Source organism: Trachemys scripta, chromosome 2 (genome assembly GCF_013100865.1).
Source record: "Trachemys scripta elegans isolate TJP31775 chromosome 2, CAS_Tse_1.0, whole genome shotgun sequence".
Taxonomy (NCBI): domain Eukaryota; kingdom Metazoa; phylum Chordata; order Testudines; family Emydidae; genus Trachemys; species Trachemys scripta.
Genome location: NC_048299.1, coordinates 246958141 through 246975739, shown reverse-complemented (window position 1 = coordinate 246975739; position 17599 = coordinate 246958141). Strand labels below are relative to the sequence as shown.

Here is a 17599-nt window from a genome sequence, read left to right as displayed (position 1 = left end):
GCTATTAATGCATTTGGTATCAGTGCTGTATTTTACAGTAATTTGATTGATATAAAATGGCTAATTCGATTATATAAAAAAGTTTCTGATACACAGACATTATCCTCTTCCCAAAAGGACAGGGAATCCTAACTTCCTGCACCAAGATGTGGTTAATATTTGGAGAGTGTTGCTTCTTTTGATAAGTTGCTTTGATAAATGTGATATTATATATTTGTAGTTGAGAGAAGAGAGGAAATGACTGGGAGTATAACATTGTCGTAATAGTACACAGCACAGCCACTGAGTCTCTATACTACAAGGAATGTTTTATGATCAAGCACCATGACTGCCCTGTGACTTTCCCATTTTACTTATGTCAAAATAATGATCAGTATGTGATACCAATGTTTGTATCATGGAGTCAGTTTAAATATTTCTAGACCAGCAAAAGTTACAGCCTACTTTCTATTCTTTTAGGTTTATTTTTGGACATCAAGCCCATCATTGCCTGCCAGTGAGGAGGGATTCCAGCCCATGCCATCCATCACAATAAGACCACCAGATGACCAACATCTTCCTACAGCAAACACTTGCATTTCTCGCCTTTATGTCCCACTCTATTCCTCTAAACAGATTCTGAAACAGAAATTGTTACTCGCCATTAAGACCAAGAATTTTGGTTTTGTGTAGAGTATAAAAAGTGTGTATTGCTGTGTAATATTACTAGCTAAGTTTTGTAGATTTTTCCATTTGTCTATAAAAGTTTATGAAAGTTAATGCTGTCATACCCCTGGTGGTACTTTATTGATTAAATGCAAACATTCCTGTACTAAGTTTGTAACCTACAGGCCTAAGGAGCACTAGCAATGTTTGACTGTAACAGTTCGCTAGTCAATAACTTCTTGGCCTAACCCCAGCCAAAGATGACAGCAGAACAATATAATTTACACTGTGATTTATCTTTTTGCTGAGGGAAAATATGTAAAATGTTCAGAAAATTCACTGCTGCCTTTGTGAAAAGTGTTTCAGCAAAGGTTCTTGTATAGAGGGAGTAGGGAATTTCAAAATAAAAAATTAAGTATGTTCTGTGTTTTATTTTAACTTTTTTTATGGTGTTTAATTTGTGGTTGGCTGCAGTTGTGTATCATGTATATTGAACTTGTAAAAAGTTCTTCACAGTTCAGATCTAAGAGTTGGAATCATTCACTTTTACTTATGAAACCACTTTCATTGCAATTTCTGTTCTGATTGCATTGAACTCTGGCACATTAGATCCCATCACTAATATTTTGCATGTAATCTGTACCTTTAGTGAGGTTTTTTGTACATATGATGAGGCCAATGCACATTATTTCATAGTTCACAATCAACATTTTTGTATCCCTATTTCAGTAAGCAGACAGTCAGGAGATTGTTCCACTTCCAGTTCTAACTAGACACTTGTACTGCGGTATCTCAACTGTGTAAACTCAGCCTGGGCACTTTCTGGTAACTGTAAAATGTTTATAAGATCATGATTATTGAAGATACATTTTGAAAAATTTTAATGTTCGTGAGCAGCTTAACTACTTTTGTATCTAGCCTTTTTTAAGTACCTTGTTACAGTTTTTAATAAAGAAATTATAGACAAAATACCAAGTCATATTGAAGACACAATAGTTTTTATTTATGTAATGCTGAATATTTTAGCTTAACAGCCTGCACCAGACAGTTGTCCATTAAAAATCTCAATTTCTTAACTGAAAAATTGATCTGCATCTGCACTATAAAACAAATAAATAATGGAAGCAATTCAGCCCACATTTTACAGTTAGCAGAGAATCCGGAATGGAGCGAGCCAGGCAACCCCTTCTCTTCACAAAAATGCAGAATTTAAGCGAAAGTTTCTCCCCAAAAATCAAAATTGATTATGATGGAATAAATCTGCAAATTCATTGTAGTGGGACCTACTGTATGTCAACTCTTTTTAATAAAGCGATTATTGGTTTTACAAGGGTAGTCTTTGAACATCTAGTAGCCTAGTACTTTTGTCATTAAATTCTTAATGCTTTAATGATTTCCATTATAAATGTTGGAAGGCCATTAGTAAAGAAAAAGGAGCAACTTTACCCTTGCTATCAAATTCTGATGCTTACTAAGACTTAATAGACTAGAGTGATGATGATGGGTTTTGATGAAAGACTTTGTTCTCCTACTTTTCCCTGCATTCTGTGACTCCATATTGCAATGACCTTTCCTTGCTGAGGGGTGCTACACTGGTTTTCCACCAAAATTGGTCAATGCCACTTTGAGTGCCAAGCGGAGGTGGATGGCCAGAAGTGACCTAAACTCCTTCCTTTTTCCACCCTACCTAAAAACGCAGCATCCTGCTTCTGTAGCACTTCTAACTCTTGCATGCATGGAGGAGGGCTTGGGACCATAACTCTCATCACCATGTGTGCCACTTTGACTCTGAAGACTGTTTTATAAGGCTAACTCTTCTAGACTTGCTTAGTTAAGCTGCAGATGCACCAAGTAGGAATATTTCCACATGTATTAATGAAATAATAATAGCATTCCCAAGAACAGCCCTCATAGGCAGGGGGGAGGTTTCAAGTGGCTAGGTAATGGGGACTGGGAGTCTGGCATTTTGGATTCCGTTCCTGGATCTGCCACTGTGACCTTCAGCAAGTTATTTTAGACAAACCCTCAGCTCAAAGACTTAAACACGACCTGTATTGCTTTTACTAGAGTGGTGTGTAGTTAAAGCAGTACAACCTCCCTGATGTGGGTGCAGTTATATATTTGGTATAAAGGTGCTTTATACCAGTATAGCTATTCCTGTATGGGAAGGGGAATACATTATACAGGGATAAGGCACCTTTATACCAGTATAACTGTACACACTAGGGGTTGTACCAGTATAAATACTTCAGTAAAAAAAAAAAAATCACAGCCCTAACTGAAATAGTTCATATTGGTACAAAAACTGTAGATCAGGCCTCAGATTCACAGTCCATAAAATAAAGAAGCTGCCTCCCTCACAGAAGTTTTGTGAGGCTTAATGATGTAAAACTCATCCAAGATCCTCTGATCAAAGGCCGTATGTAAGTGTAAAGTATTGTGTATATATGTATTGTGTGTATATGTATAAAAATGTATGTGTATGTATAACATATAAATATATGTTATATGTATATATATTTCTGTATATAGCATAAACATTTTTTAAAAACCTGTACTGTATAGCTAGGCAGAAATTACACAGGTAACTAGTCTTATACAGTAGTTCACCATATATACACAACCAAGGCATTCTGATGACATAAGCAGAGGGGTTAGCCAGAATAATTTATGTTGCCATCATTGACTTGAAATGTGTATGTTGCTTTATAAAATAGTTTTTCTCTGTATGGTATATTTAAGCAATATCAAGGTTTTTAATAAGAAAAATGTTTATTAAAATCATACACCTTGTTTCCCTTTGACTTAAGCCCTTCTGTTAGTTTATTTTTAAGATGCGCTAGAGAAATAAAAGAAAAAAAGGAGAAAAGTTTGTAATATTTCAGTTTTATGGCCTAATTCCTCAAGTGTTCATAATTCTCTAAGTAGTACAGCAGCCGCCAATAAAATGTCAACAAGTCAATAGTTGGTTCCTATTGTAATGATATAACACATCATGCTAACCTGACAAATTCTGGATTTTAATGGTAGTCACTAATGTTCAAGTAATCATACATGTTGCCTAAGTTAAATTCCATGTTGCAACCCCATTCTGGGATTCTAGATTTTAAAAAATGATCTGGGTTTTTCCTCATACTTAGCTGGTTTAATTTCCCAGTTTGGCTTTGAAATGACAACTGTTTTTTGCTATTGCAAGTGAGATTTATGTTCGTTAAATCTAAATGTGGAGATAAGAACAATAGACTAGAAAATTTGCAAGCAAAAGTAAAATGTATTTCTTGCAGAATTTTAGTAATTTCAAACAGACATGAGAAACTGGACTTTACTTTTCCCTTCCAAAGATAAGTATGGGGTTTTTTTTTCATTGTAAAAGCATGGACTATATACAAAACTAATGGGGTATTCTGATGTACTTAGAATTCACCCATCCAAAGATGAGCAAGGGCAGAAAATGTTAAAATGCCCTTCATCTTTAATTCTATCATTCAAATGGGGGAAAAAATGATGTCGGTCATCCAGTCCATCTCCCTGTAGTTGCTCTACTGTTATCTGGAGTAGGTACATCTTCTAGGTATCTATTGATGGGGTCTTTTGTAACAGCCCTTGGAATACCATTCCACAGTATAATGTATCCCAGAATCAGGAAGCTTTCCCTGCTAGTCTATCTAAAATTTCCTTTTGTAGTGTCATCCTGTCATAACCAAAATGTAGTATATATCATAATTATACACCTTCCACTATCCTAAATAGCTCCTTTCCATTCTGTTTACACTCTTCAGGTGTTCATAAATTTACCTCTCCCTTTTGTCTCTTGACCAAGTTATGTATATTTAACTTTTAATTTTTTCTCATTTATCAGTCCTTCCAGCCCTCTTTAAATTATTGCTGTTTTTCTCTGAACTCCCTCCAGTTTCTTTCTACTAGTGGTTTGCCCAGGACTGATTGTGATACAGTCAAATCCCCAGTTATCCAAATTTCAGTTTATCTGACATTTGTCCCAAATCCAAATGTTCATAAACAAATTTCAGTTTTATATCTTAAACTGATCATATGAAGTTTTTAGTTGGCCCTCAAAGACATCTGGATAATTGAAATGGAATCATGTGCCTGCTGCAGCTGCACTAGAACTGTGTAGAGAAGACAGTACATTCCTGATTTGTGAAATGTCTCTGTGCACCCCAAAACTGCAGCAGCCTTTTTTGTTGCCACCAATTACATTGCAAACTATTTCCTACAGTAGACCTCTTTTAACACTGGATTCTCCCTCTTGTTGGGTGCGTCATATTTTCCCTAAGATTTTTAACTTGCCTGTCCTAGTTTAAAATTTCCTATTATTTTGTGTTGAAACTGTCTTACAAATTTTATCACTGAACAAATGACTCAGACATGCTGAATTCCTTGTGTTAGATCAGTGTTTCTCAACCATTTTTATACCAGGGACCATCTCGTTGCCTTCCTAAACTGTGTCAGAGAGATCTCAGGCCAGTGCCAGTCCACAGACTGGTCATTGAGAAACTGTGTTAGATAACTGAAAAGTTACTTTCCATGAATTTTCAGCTTTTTATTGGAAGGTTTTCTGTGAAATGCTTCCAGGCAGTAATTGAGAATTGTTGTGGTGGGGTTTGGGGGAAATCCCTCAAGATTTGATTTAGGAGGGAAGATGCTTGTGTGGTTAAAGTATAGAACTGGAAGCCAAGAGCAACCTGGAATTATACCCAATTCCACCATGGGCTTTCTTTGTAATATTCTACACACATCTCTATGCCTCAGCTTTCTTATCTGTAGAATTGAGAATACTTCCTTACCTCCCATAGGAAATGGGAAATGACTGCCTAGGAAGGAGTACTGTGGAAAGGGATCTGAAGGTCATAGTGGACCACAAGCTAAATATGAGTCAACAGTGTAATGTTTGCCCCCCCCCCCCCCCCCGCCCCAAAACCCACCAACATCCTTCTGGGATGTTTTAGCAGGAGTGTTGTAAGCAAGAGATGAGAAGTAATTCTTCTGCTCTAATCCGCACTGATTAGGCCTCAACTGGAATATTGTGTCCAGTTCTGGGCGCCACATTTCAGGAAAGATGTGGACAAATTGGAGAAAGTCCAGAGAATAGCAACAAAAATGAGTAAAGGTCTAGAAAACATGACCTAGGAGGGAAGATTGAAAAAATTGGGTTTGTTTAGTCGGGAAAAGAGAAGACTGAGGGGACATAACAGTTTTCAAGTACATAAAAGGTTGTTACAAGGAGCAGGGAGAAAAATTGTTCTTAACCAGTGAGGATGGGACAAGAAGCAATGGGCTTAAATTGCAACAAGGGAGGTTTAGGAAGTTTTTCCTAATGTCCAACCTAACTGTCAGGGTGGCTAAGCACTGGAATAAATTGACTAGGGAGGTTGTGGAATCTCCATCATTGGAGATTTTTAAGAGCAGGTTAGGCAAACACCTGTTAGGAATGGTCTAGATAATACTTAGTCCTTATTAGGATATTGTTATTTTAAAAAAATACACACCCCTGAGAGCCAAGAAATTCTAAATGAAAGTTAAATTTCTGGAAAATAAGTGGAAATTCTGAAAGGTCATATTTACAATTCCACACAAGCCTTTTGGTGGCTTGGCATTGGCTAGGAATATTTGGGAGTGATGTCTCCTTCCCCTCCTATCCCCACCCCCCTGTACCTTTTAAAGGTCAACCCCTGCAATGTTTGTAAGTCTTAAAGTATCATTGCTGTTAGGCCCCAGCACTAGGGAGAAACCAAACTTTGTTTAACCTTTTTTCAACAGCCTGGGCCATAGTACATGCTCTCACGGTCTTTTGATCTGCCTTCTGAATAGCCACTTCTGCTAGCTGGAAATGCTTCCCAGCACCTGACTCTTACTATGACCTCAGGGCTTGTCTACACCACAGTTTGGGCCTGGGGCTGATGCAAACCCCTAGGGCAGATGTACTGCACTAGTGTAAAAAGTGACTTGCATCAGAGCTGTTTACTGAAACTGGGGTAAGCTCTGCTAGTACAAATCATTTTTACACCAGTGCAGTACATCTGCCAGTACATCAGTGCAACATAGCCATGTGAGGGGTTTGCATCAGGTCAGCTACTCCATTGTGGAAAAACCCATGTAAACAAGCCCTGAGTGAAGAGGCAGGAAAAAATGTAGCAACTGATTAAGACAAATGTTTTCCTCCTGTGCAAACATCTGAAGAGAATTTTAATGGTTGTGTTGGCTCAGGAAGGCCAGACTTTCTGGTTTTCGTGCATGGACCATTCCTCTGTCAAAGCAGAGACTAGCTTTGAAACTAACTGAGGGACACCTTCAGTTACTTACTGTTGTGATATCAACAGCAGATTATGTTCAAGCCTGTTTCAGGAACACATGCTTTAGTAAATATTCATAATGAAGCAGTTTTGTGGACAAACCACTTGGAGCTAATGGAGGACCATTGGGAGGAAGAAAATCTCCTAAATTTCTGGAGAGGCAAAAATCAATGCAGCTCTCAGGTGAACAACTACCTAGGAATTTTAGTGGTATTCAAAAGCAGGTTAGAGACATCCTTCTGATTTCCATTATGTTCACATATGTAACTACAAATGGTATTAATAAAATTATCAAATCCGCCAAACTTTCTGGCCATAGTGTTTGACTTCGTTCCCAGTGGCAGTGAATTCCACAGGATTACTTGATACTGTGTGTAATATTTCCTTTTACACTTTGTTTAAAAGTGGTGGTGATCAGTGTAATTGAATTACCTCTTCTCATACTACAGGAAAAGGTAATAAGGAATTGATCATAATTTAGAATCGCTCACCCAGCTCTGCGGTAATCCTCTATTCCAAACAAAATGATCCTAAATCTCTCTCATTTGTGTCATGTCCCCTTTGTAAGCAGGCTTTCCCTAGGGCCTAGACTATGCCTATCTTCACACTTTGCTGTGATAGATGATGGGTGGGTTTTTTTGTTGGGAGGGAAAATGCAATTTGATGATAATGGGCTGGTATCAAACCCCTTACAACAATACTGAAGTATTCTGGTTTTCTTCTGCTGAGATGTGTTTTGTCTTTCCTGACAGTAGAATTAGTACCTCTTTGTTATGGTATCTGATGGGTCAAATTGCTCCTCCCCTCCTTTTTTTAAAAAATAAACCCTGTTGGTAGATAACTTTCTGGCCTTGAGTTCCTTGCAGACTACAATGTAGTTCCCATGTACTTATTCGCTACACTGATACTGACCTGGACTCTTAATACATTCCATGGGTGGTGTCCCCGAGCCCACTTATCCACCGATGCTTTAAAAACTCCGCACCCCAATCTCGGTCTATGCTGGTTATGTGATATGTATGTATCTCATGATCCTTGTAACCAATACCTGTAATCCCTCAGAACTCAAGCCTGACCCTGATGTACAGTACCTTCCCTCTAACTTGTGTATATTTAATTTTAAACATTAACTTTAATAATTTTTTTATTCCTGTGGCTAAGCAGCTGCCTCCCATCTGCCTGGTGATCTGATGCAGCTGGGGAATACCTGACTCTTTTCAGAGTTTTTGTCTTGTTTTGATGGACAGTTACTGAGTGCTGACAGGGAGTTCAGTGCCATTCAAAACAGATGGAAACACTGTCCCTGCCCCAAGGAATTTACAGTCTGGACTGGACAAATAAAGAAGATCAGACCTAATATACTAAAGGGCCAGGAACACGGGACATTTTCAAAGCAGTCTTTTTTTTTTTTTTAAAGTGTAATTCAATTGGCTGTGGAAGGGCTTTACAGATGTATTTTAAGGAGAGCACTTACTGGATAGGGAAGTTGTTTCAGTTGCAGAGGATAGTATAGAAGTCAAGAACAGGAGAAGAGTATAAAGGGAGAAATTTTTTGTTTGAAATACATTTATATCTCGTGGACCCAATTGTGCTAAGGATACATGGGCCAGTCCCTGCCCCAAGGAAATTACAATCCAAATAGCAAGACAAAGGGTAGGAAGATGGAAGTTCCACTTCTGCCTATTGCAGAAGCATCTGATTCTGGCTACTGTTGGAGACAGGATGTTATGCAAGATGGACTGTCGGCCTGTTCCAGCCAGGCAATTCCAACGCCTCTAAGGCTATGTCTACACTATGCACAGAGGTGTGTGCAGCCCATTTAATTAGGGTGTGCACCCAGGGAGCCCTGCCCCTGCCCTAGTCTTGCCCCCATCCACTCCCTCCTACTTCCCGCCCCCTGACTCCCCCCCCCTCAGAACCCCCAACCACCCCTGCTCCTTGTCCCCTGACTACCCCCTCCTGAGACCCCTGCCCCTAACTGTCCCCCCAGGACTCCACCCCCTATCTAAGCCTCCCTGCTCCTTGTCCCCTGACTGCCCTCCTAGGACCCTACCTGTCCCCTGACTGCCCCCACCCATATCCACACATCCTCCCCCAGACAGACCCCTGGGACTCCCACACCTATCCAACTGCTCCCCACCCCCGATAGGATCCCCAAAACTCCCAACCCATACAACCCCTCACCACACCCCTGCCTCCTGACAGCCCCCCCAGAATTCCTGACTCATCCAACCCCCCCCAGCTCCTTGTCCCCTGCCCACCCCCTCCAGAGACCCCCACACACACTAACTGCCTCCTCCAGGACCCTCCTTGCTCCCTATCCCGACTGCCCTGACCCCTATCCACCCCCCACCCCTGGAGAGACCCCAGGACTCCCATGCCCCATCCAATCTCCCCTACTCCCTGACTGCCCCCTCCAGAGACCCCCTGCCCCTAACCACCCGCCCCGGGATTCCACCCCCTATCCAACCCATCCTGTCCCCTGATTGCCCCCACCCCTTATTCAACCCCCCTGGCCCCGGACTCCTTACCATGAGATGAGGCTCCTAGCCTCTCTGTGGAGCCAAACACTGCCCCGTGGGAGCGCGCAGCCCCGGCCCACAGAGTGCTGCACGTGGCGGCATGGCTCCAGGGGAAGGTGGGGGAGGAGCCGGAGGCTTGCTGCGCTCGGCCGGGTGCTCCGGCCCGGGAGCGTGGACCTCGTGGCTTGCCGTGCTGGGGAGTGGAACCATTTGCCCACCCTTGCATTAGGGTGTGCCTGGGCACACCCCGTGCGCACGCCTATGATTATGCAGCTTTTAGCAACACAGCTGTGACGCTAAAAGGCATGCAGTATAGCTGCTGTTTGTTGGCAAGAGAGAGCTCTCCTGACGACAAAAAACTTCCACCCCCCACAAGCGGCAGCAGCTTTGCCCTGCCGACAAAGTGCTGTTCATGCCAGCGCTTGTCATCGACAAAACTTTTCTTTTTGGGGTGTGGGTGTGTTTTAACACCTCTGAACGGCAAAAGTATTGTCTTTCACTTGCCAGTGTAGACAAAGCCTAAAAAGTGTTAGTCTTCTCTTTAAAGCCTGGGAACTGAGGGTATGTCTACACTACCCGCCGGATCGGCGGGTAGTGATCTATCTATTGGGGATCGATTTATCGCATCTAGTCCCCGATTGCTCTCCCGTCGACTGCTGAATTCCAGCTCGGTGAGAGGTAGAAGCAAAGTCGACGAGAGAGCTGCGGCAATTGACCCTGCACTGTGAGGACACGAGGTAAGTCGAACTAAGATACGCCGACTTCAGCTATGCTATTCTCGTAGCTGAAGTTGCATATCTTAGGTCGACCCCCCCAATGTAGACCAGGCCTGAGATCCAAAAGAGACAAAGTGATGTCAAACAGGGATTCTGTGCCAGAGCTGGAAACTGAATCCAGATCTCCTGAGTTCCAATCCCGTGCCCTGCGAGTGGCTTGAGTGCAGTTAAGGAATTGAATGGCAGGAGCAGAATAGTGCAGGGCCTTGAAAGTGAGGATGAGAAAACTGAACTCCATGCAAAGGATAACGTGAAACCAGTGAAGGGATTCAAATGAGCATATTTTTTGAAGGATTTTTGGATAGATGGAGAAGAGCAAGAAAAGGAGAGGGGAGAATTGCAGTTGACCAGTTCGCACCCTTTTAACCATTAGTGGGATTGTTTGCTCTGACTATGGTTTGTGCTCACATACGTGATTAATACTCTCTAAACCTGGCAGTCAAGCGCTTCACTTGTTCCAGTGGCCTAGGCGGGTTTTCTGTAACCACTTAGGCTATGTCTACACTACAGCTTATGTGTTGCTCAGGGGTGTGAATACACCCCCCCCCCCCCGAGTGACAAGATACACTGACCTAAGCACTCGTGTGCACAGCACTACATCGGTAGGAGAGCTTCTCCTGCCAGCATAGGTTCTACCATTCACAGAGGTGGTTTTATTATGCTGAGCTCTCTCCCATTAGCATAGTGTCTTCACCAGACGCACTGCAGTGACACAGCTGCATCAGTACAATTGCGCTGCTGCAGCGCTGTATGTGTAGACATGCCCTTAGTAACACCTGCCATTCTGCAGGTTGGACAGGAACACCCCTAGCTATTCTGCCTTTGCAACCAGTTTGGCTGTTCCTCCTCCCTTCCAGCTGTCTGTGTGGTAGGACATCCCCGTTTGCATTACCCAGGTACTGGTGGTGCTGCTGTATATGCCTGTCCTCCAATCAATCTGCCCACTCTTAAGGTATTACAGGTAACTGCCTAAATCTTCCCAGAATGCACTAACAAACAGCAAAACACTGGTAGGTGTGGATGTGCAGTAGTACCCATATTGTGCTAGGTGCTGTACAGACACATAGGTGAGCATGGTCCTTGACATCTCTTTGTTCTCTTATGACACAACTCAGCTGTACATGCTGTAAATGGGTCACATGAATGTCACAATTGGTTAGCAAGTGCACAGTTTGAATTTGTGTGGATGGGCCAGAAAGAACTGGCAGGATTTGGCAACAACCTGAATACAGAAGTGAGAAAAAGATAAATGAGTCAAATAACACCAAGGTTACAGGTCCAGGTGCCAGAGAGAACAGTGGAGTGAAGTGTTCAGTATTTTGCCCTTTCAGAACTCTTTTATTGTTTAATCCAAAAACCTATTTGGGTTTTACATGAAGTTTGGACACTGGTAGCTTTTTCTGGTTTCTGCATATAACAAGGCTGCTGCTCCTCATAAATGCTTGCAAGTCCAGGTCAGATTGCTCTTGTGTGTAGGAAGGGAAAAGGTTGCTTTGGGGTCTGGCACATGATTTTTCTATTTTCTTGCCCCTTTTTTAGTTGGAGGGGGTCCTGTTTTTTTTTCCCAGTGTAAATTGGGGTATGACAGATTAATAGGAGCAGCATATATGTGTGGTGCACACTTAGTTACAGGAGCAAAATATTTTTAATCCTTTGTTACAATTTCCAAACTTCCCCCAAACCTGGTGTAATTCAAAGAAAAGCTTTTAAAAGAACGTTTGCTCTTTCCAGATAGAGTTTTCAGTTTTACTTGAATGGGGACAGACCATTCCCCAGTCTCAGACCTCACCCACCTCTTGCGCACAGGCTGATTGCTTAGCTTGCACATGCAGTGACAGAATTACACACAATGTTACAATTTGCTATCCGTCACAATTACTGACATCTAGGCGTTCCTTTTTGCTGTTCTGTCACAATTTAATGCCCCTGCCTTACACCAGCCCCCAGCCAGCAAATTGTGACCGTCATAATTTGCTGCCTCTCAACTTCCTCGTCCTCTGGCCCATGGGTTGCAAGGTATGATGGATGTGGAATATATACCAACTTTAAAAAATGTTCAAGGCAGGTCAAAGGTCTGCTTATTAATAGTGCTTTGTGGAAGGACTCATTAAATCTTCCATGGGGCCCTGACTACTGTTGTCAAAACTAACACGAATTTACTTTTGAATGAAAGCATCCACACATAGGGGTTTAAGGTGCTGTGAGGTATGTGCATTAACTTTGTACCTTAAGTATCACACTATCTAGAAATGCCCTTAATAAGGAAAAATGAGAGGGTTGGCAGGGAGCCTATGTTAATTCCTTTAGTTAAAATGCTTTAAACTGTTTTTCCATGACATTCGCCCAAATGGAAATGCCTCTGATGGAGCAGTGTTAGCCACACAGTCAGTATCAGAGTGGTCAAACTATGCATAATGGTTAATTTAACGTCTGAGTCAGCATTATAATCTGTCCCCTCAGGGTTGAGAAATGTGTATTTTTACCATGGGATAGCTGATGCATTAGCTATCTCCCTGTAAAAACATAGTGGAGAAAAGGCACTTTAGTTTCTCCAAAAGGCAACCAATTCAAAGGAGTAACAGGATAATTTATCTTAGAAAATCCTTGATTTTGGCAAGACAGAACAGTAAACCTGTCAAAATAAAGAACATCACTGAAATGTATCATAACAAATATATAGCACATAAAGGCTACAAAACTAAAATATGCAATTAGAAGGATACACACTTCAGTAGAAAAATCAACTTTTATATATGCAACAAATGAAGTAAAGAGTGCACTTTGGTGCTTGCAGGATGGGGAATTACTTACAGCCATAAGGATTTTTAATAAGTTTTCAATTATTAAAACAAAAGGAGGGGGGAATTGCATGTTATTGGAAGTCCAAAATGGTATTGAATATTTTAGAAATGTAGACCTGTTTTAGATATATGGATTCTTTGGGAAAGGAGACTGCAAAAATATGAAGCTAGTGTACCCTAAACCAGGGGTGGGCAAACTCTTTGGCCTGAGGGCCACATCTGGGAATAGAAATTGTATGGCAGGCCATGAATGCTCACAAAATTGGGGCTGGGGTGTGGGCTCTAGTTGGGGGTGCAGGCTCTGGGTGGGGCCAGAAATGAGGAATTCAGGGTGCAGGAGGGGGCCCTGGGCTGGGGATAGGGGTGCAGGAAGGGGTGCAGGCTCAAGCTAGGGTTGCAGGCTCTGGGGTGGGGCTAGGGATGAGAGGTTTGGGGTGCAGGAGGGTGCTCTGGGCTGAGATTGAGGGGTTGGAGGGCATGAGGGGGGATCAGGGTTGGGGCAGGGGGTTGGGGCATGTGGAGAGGCTCAGGGGTGCAGGCTCTGAGCGGCGCTTAAGTCAAGCGGCTCTCAGAAGCAGCAGCATGTCCCTTCTCCGGCTCCTATGTGGAGGCACGGCCAGACAGCTGTGCACACTGCCCCGTCCTCAGGCACTGCCCCTGCAGCTCCCATTGGAGTGCTGGAAGGGGCCATTGGAGCACGGAGGAGCTAGAATGGGACCATGCTGCAGCTTCTGGAAGCTGCGTGGTGTGGCTTGCACCCCAGCTGGAGCACTGGAGTGGGGCCATGCCGCAGGTTCCGGGAGCCGTGTGGAGCATCCCTGACCCTGCACCCCGGCTGGAGTGCCGGAGCAGGGTCATACAGTGGCTTCCGGGAGCCGCATGGAGTGGCCCCGACCCTACTCCCCAGCTGGAGCACTGGATTGGAGCAAGCCCCAGACCACGCTCCCCAGCGGGAGCTCGCGGGCTGTAGTTTGCCTACCCCTGCTCTAAAGGCTTACAAACAGAATGGCAAAGTAAGAGAAACCCACATATATGTATTTCACTTTCATAACTTTTGTGTGTATAACTCATGATTTTTGAATACTTGTGGTTGTCAGTCTATCTCATGGTTGTATAACCATATTGTATGTTGTATAACTATAAAAATACAAGAGGGATAGCCGTGTTAGTCTGGATCTGTAAAAAGCAACAAAAAGTCCTGTGGCACTTTATAGACTAACAGATGTATTGGAGCATAAGCTTTCATGTGTCTGACGAAGTGGGTATTCACCCACGAAAGCTTATGCTCCAATACATCCATTAGTCTATAAGGTGCCACAGGACTTTTTGTTGCTTTATAAAAATACAGTAGATATTTGCCTTTTAGAAGGATTTCATTTGAGATAGTATAGGGCAACTATTTTAGTTTATTAAGATATCTTATTTTAATTTAGGCAACTAATTTTCAAAAGTATCTACTAGGTCAGGGGTTCTCAAACTGGGGGTCGGGACCCCTCAGGGGTCATGAGGTTATTACGTGAGCTGTCAGCCTCCACCCTAAACCCTGCTTTGCCTCCAGCATTTATAATGGTGTTAAATATATAAAAAAGTATTTTTAATTTATGGGGGGGGGGGGGGGCGCACTCAGAGGCTTGCTGTGTGAAAGGGGTCACCAGTACAAAAGTTTGAGAACCACTGTACTATGTACTTTCCCCCTGTTGCCGGCACGGAGTGCCCGAGGAAAGCAACAGCGGGGTTCGTTGCCCGGTGTGCATCATGCCAATGAGCACACCAGGGTGGAGAAGCAAAGTTTATTTGAGATCTCAAAGTGGTGCAAGGAGACTTGGCACGTCTCAGATCAAGCACACCAACATAAGCAATTTTTCTTTTTTTATACTTTACTGTAACTAAGCTCTTCCCTCCCCGCCCCCCATAGCAGTTACATTAAGCAGTAGCAATTACATTTAAGCAGTTAAGTCATCTTGGCGGCTATAAGTCTAGCTCGTTAGTAACTCTTCTTTGAACTGTTATCTTGTCCTTGTCCCTTTGATCTGTTATCTTGCCTTTCAGCCAGAAGCATGCAGGCCTTATTACTACCGCTTTATACCGGTTTGAGCGGTGTTGCAACTGATAACTGACTGTTACACATTCCATTTACTGTTGCTGGCTTGTTAGGTTGATTGAAGTTCAAACATGGAGGAGCTTTGGTTCATCTAGGCCTAGAGCAGGAAGGGTTCATCGACACTCGTGGTCTTCCACCCTCCCGAGTTACCTAGGGTTATGCCTAGTGACACCAACACCCCTTTTAAAAATCTGGCCTCTGGTGAACATGTGGAATGCAGGTTCTACACAGACATGGTGACATGTGAAAAAGCACTAGGCTGCTGGAGAAAGGCAAAATGGCAGCTGATGAAAGCAATCTCCCTGAGTGGATCAAAGGAAGCTGGAGAAATTTTGACACCAAACCAGGCAATCATTCTGCCATGCTGTCACGTGGTCCCCAAGAACAAATGTGTCTGAGAAACTCATGCTGCAGACAGCAGGCGCTCTCCTAGAACCACTGTCACAGCTGATGGCTGAAGCTACTAGCAGCCCTTCAGACAGTCAGGATTACTTGCTAGGAAAAGTTTCAGAGTAGCAGCCGTGTTAGTCTGTAGCCGCAAAAAGAACAGGAGTACTTGTGGCACCTTAGAGACTAACGAATTTTAGACCATAAGCTTTCGTGGACTACAGCCCACTTCTTCGGATAAATATGCATATGCTTTTTCCTGTGCTTTTTGCTAGGAAAAGGTCAGTTAAATAGCAGGCTGCCTCCAGCTAACGCAGGTCAATGCTGCGGTGCTCGGAGCGGAGTGAGTAACTTCAAGGCGCCTCTCCCCTTGCAGATGTGACAGGCCCAGGGCAGCCCCCAGAGCCACACCTGCCCACTCCAGGAGCCTTATGCAGCCATGGGCCTGGCAGGGGGCTCTTAGGAACAGCAAGCCCGGGCAGGCCCTTGCCACTTGTGGCGGGGAAAGGGGGGTGTAAAATATTTCACCCGCTCCCTCAGGCCTCTTCGCGCCTCTGCTCCGCCCCCGTGAACAGCCGGGAGGGCAGCGGCTTCAGCCGAGCTCACTGAGCATGCGCAATCGGAACGCGCATGCTCCGTACCAACAGAACAGCCGCGCCGTTTGTAACGTTCCAGCGGCTCCGCAGCGCCGGTCGAGCGTGACCCTCCGGCCCGTGGCGCAGCCCCGCTTGGCCGCCGCGCGCCATGGGCGAGCGCCGGGGCCGCGCTCCGCCGCAGGAGGCCGTAGGGCCGGAGCGGGTAAGCGCTGCCGGGACGCCTGGCCCTGGGGCGGGTCACGCGCCCAGCTGGCTCGCGCTGCGGCCGGCCCGTAGCAGCCTGGTCCGGGGGCCTCGGGCTCAGCCATGACTCGCGAGCGGCGGGGCCAGGCCTACCGCGGGTGGGCAGCGCGGTGCGGCAGGTGCTCGGCGAGCCGGGAACGGAGGCGCCGGTGCTTTATTCACCCGGCCGCTGGCGCTGAGGACGGGTCAGCGTCTGTCTCAAGTGCGGCTCCTCGGAGGTTGGCGAGCGGGGCGCGAGCCGGGGCTGCTGGCTTCGGGTGTGTTCTTCCGAAGCCCCAGTTTGTGGAGCCACGAGCTTCGTTAGACTCGCATGGCGCCTCCCCGCTCGGCCTCGGGTTGGGGGTGCGAAGAGAAGCTGGACAATGTGCACCGGAAGGCAGCTATGAAAAACCCAGGCCCTGGGGCTATATCAAATCTCATGGGCTTAACAACTCTTGGGGGTGAACGGGGACTTGTCTGCTTGCGGTTGGCAGTGCTATGGTCATAGTATCCAATGGGCACTCCTGCTCTCAGGGGTTGTCTACCCGTAAAATGCCACAGCAGGGCAGCTGTGGCGCTTCAGTGAAGACCATACCTGCTGATGAGAGAGGTACTCCACCTCCCTGAGAGGCGGGAGCCAGGACAAGCCCTCCTGTTGCCATAGCACTGCCTACACCAGGGGTTAGGTCGGCATAACTGCGTCGCTCAGGGGTGTAGATTTTTCACCATAGTTATACCAACATATTGTTGCTAATGTAGACTAAGCTTCAGTCTCTACTTTTTGCCTTTCTTTCTTTTGCAGCCACATCTTCCTGAATTTATATATGTGTATGTTTTAATGTAGTTCTCTTCTCCCTTGTGTGAATGACTCCCAGGGACAACAGATGTGCTGACACAGTGCTGTCCTTTATTGTTTTAGTATCATTGTGAAGCGCTGAAGTATTCTCTCCTTGGACCTAGTGACTTAGGGTGTTACGGCTAACAATAACTGGTAAAGTTATTCAGACGAAAGTGTTTTGTTTTTTAAGTTGACAGCATCTGTGTAATGAAATACATTTTTGCTTAGAAAAAGTCTAAAAAAAATGGACATCAGGGCAGCCAAACATCCTTTGGTTTGGTCTGTTTGGCAAAGTTCATAATAAAACATTTTGATTTTAAAATATGGGATATCTTTGTTGAGCTGAGTCTGAGCATGCACTCCTTGATTTCAATGGGAGTTCTGGCTACACCAGGAACAT

General features: G+C 44.3%; 2 protein-coding genes across 11 annotated transcripts in view; both read left to right on the top strand.

The window, feature by feature from the left end:
- UBR5 (ubiquitin protein ligase E3 component n-recognin 5) overlaps window positions 1–3509 on the top strand; it is a 142022-nt gene extending 138513 nt beyond the window's left edge. For all 10 annotated transcript variants that reach the window (XM_034763408.1, XM_034763414.1, XM_034763411.1 and 7 more), the window contains one exon: window positions 460–3509. In XM_034763408.1, coding sequence (XP_034619299.1) covers window positions 460–672 — 213 coding nt within the window. In that variant the 3' untranslated portion in view covers window positions 673–3509. The remainder of the gene's footprint in view (window positions 1–459) is intronic.
- A 12663-nt stretch (window positions 3510–16172) lies between these two features.
- Window positions 16173–17599, top strand: part of RRM2B (ribonucleotide reductase regulatory TP53 inducible subunit M2B) — a 35924-nt gene continuing 34497 nt past the window's right edge. The window contains exon 1 of the mRNA XM_034763403.1: window positions 16173–16341. Within this exon, the coding sequence (XP_034619294.1) occupies window positions 16288–16341 (54 nt within the window). The 5' untranslated portion in view covers window positions 16173–16287. The remainder of the gene's footprint in view (window positions 16342–17599) is intronic.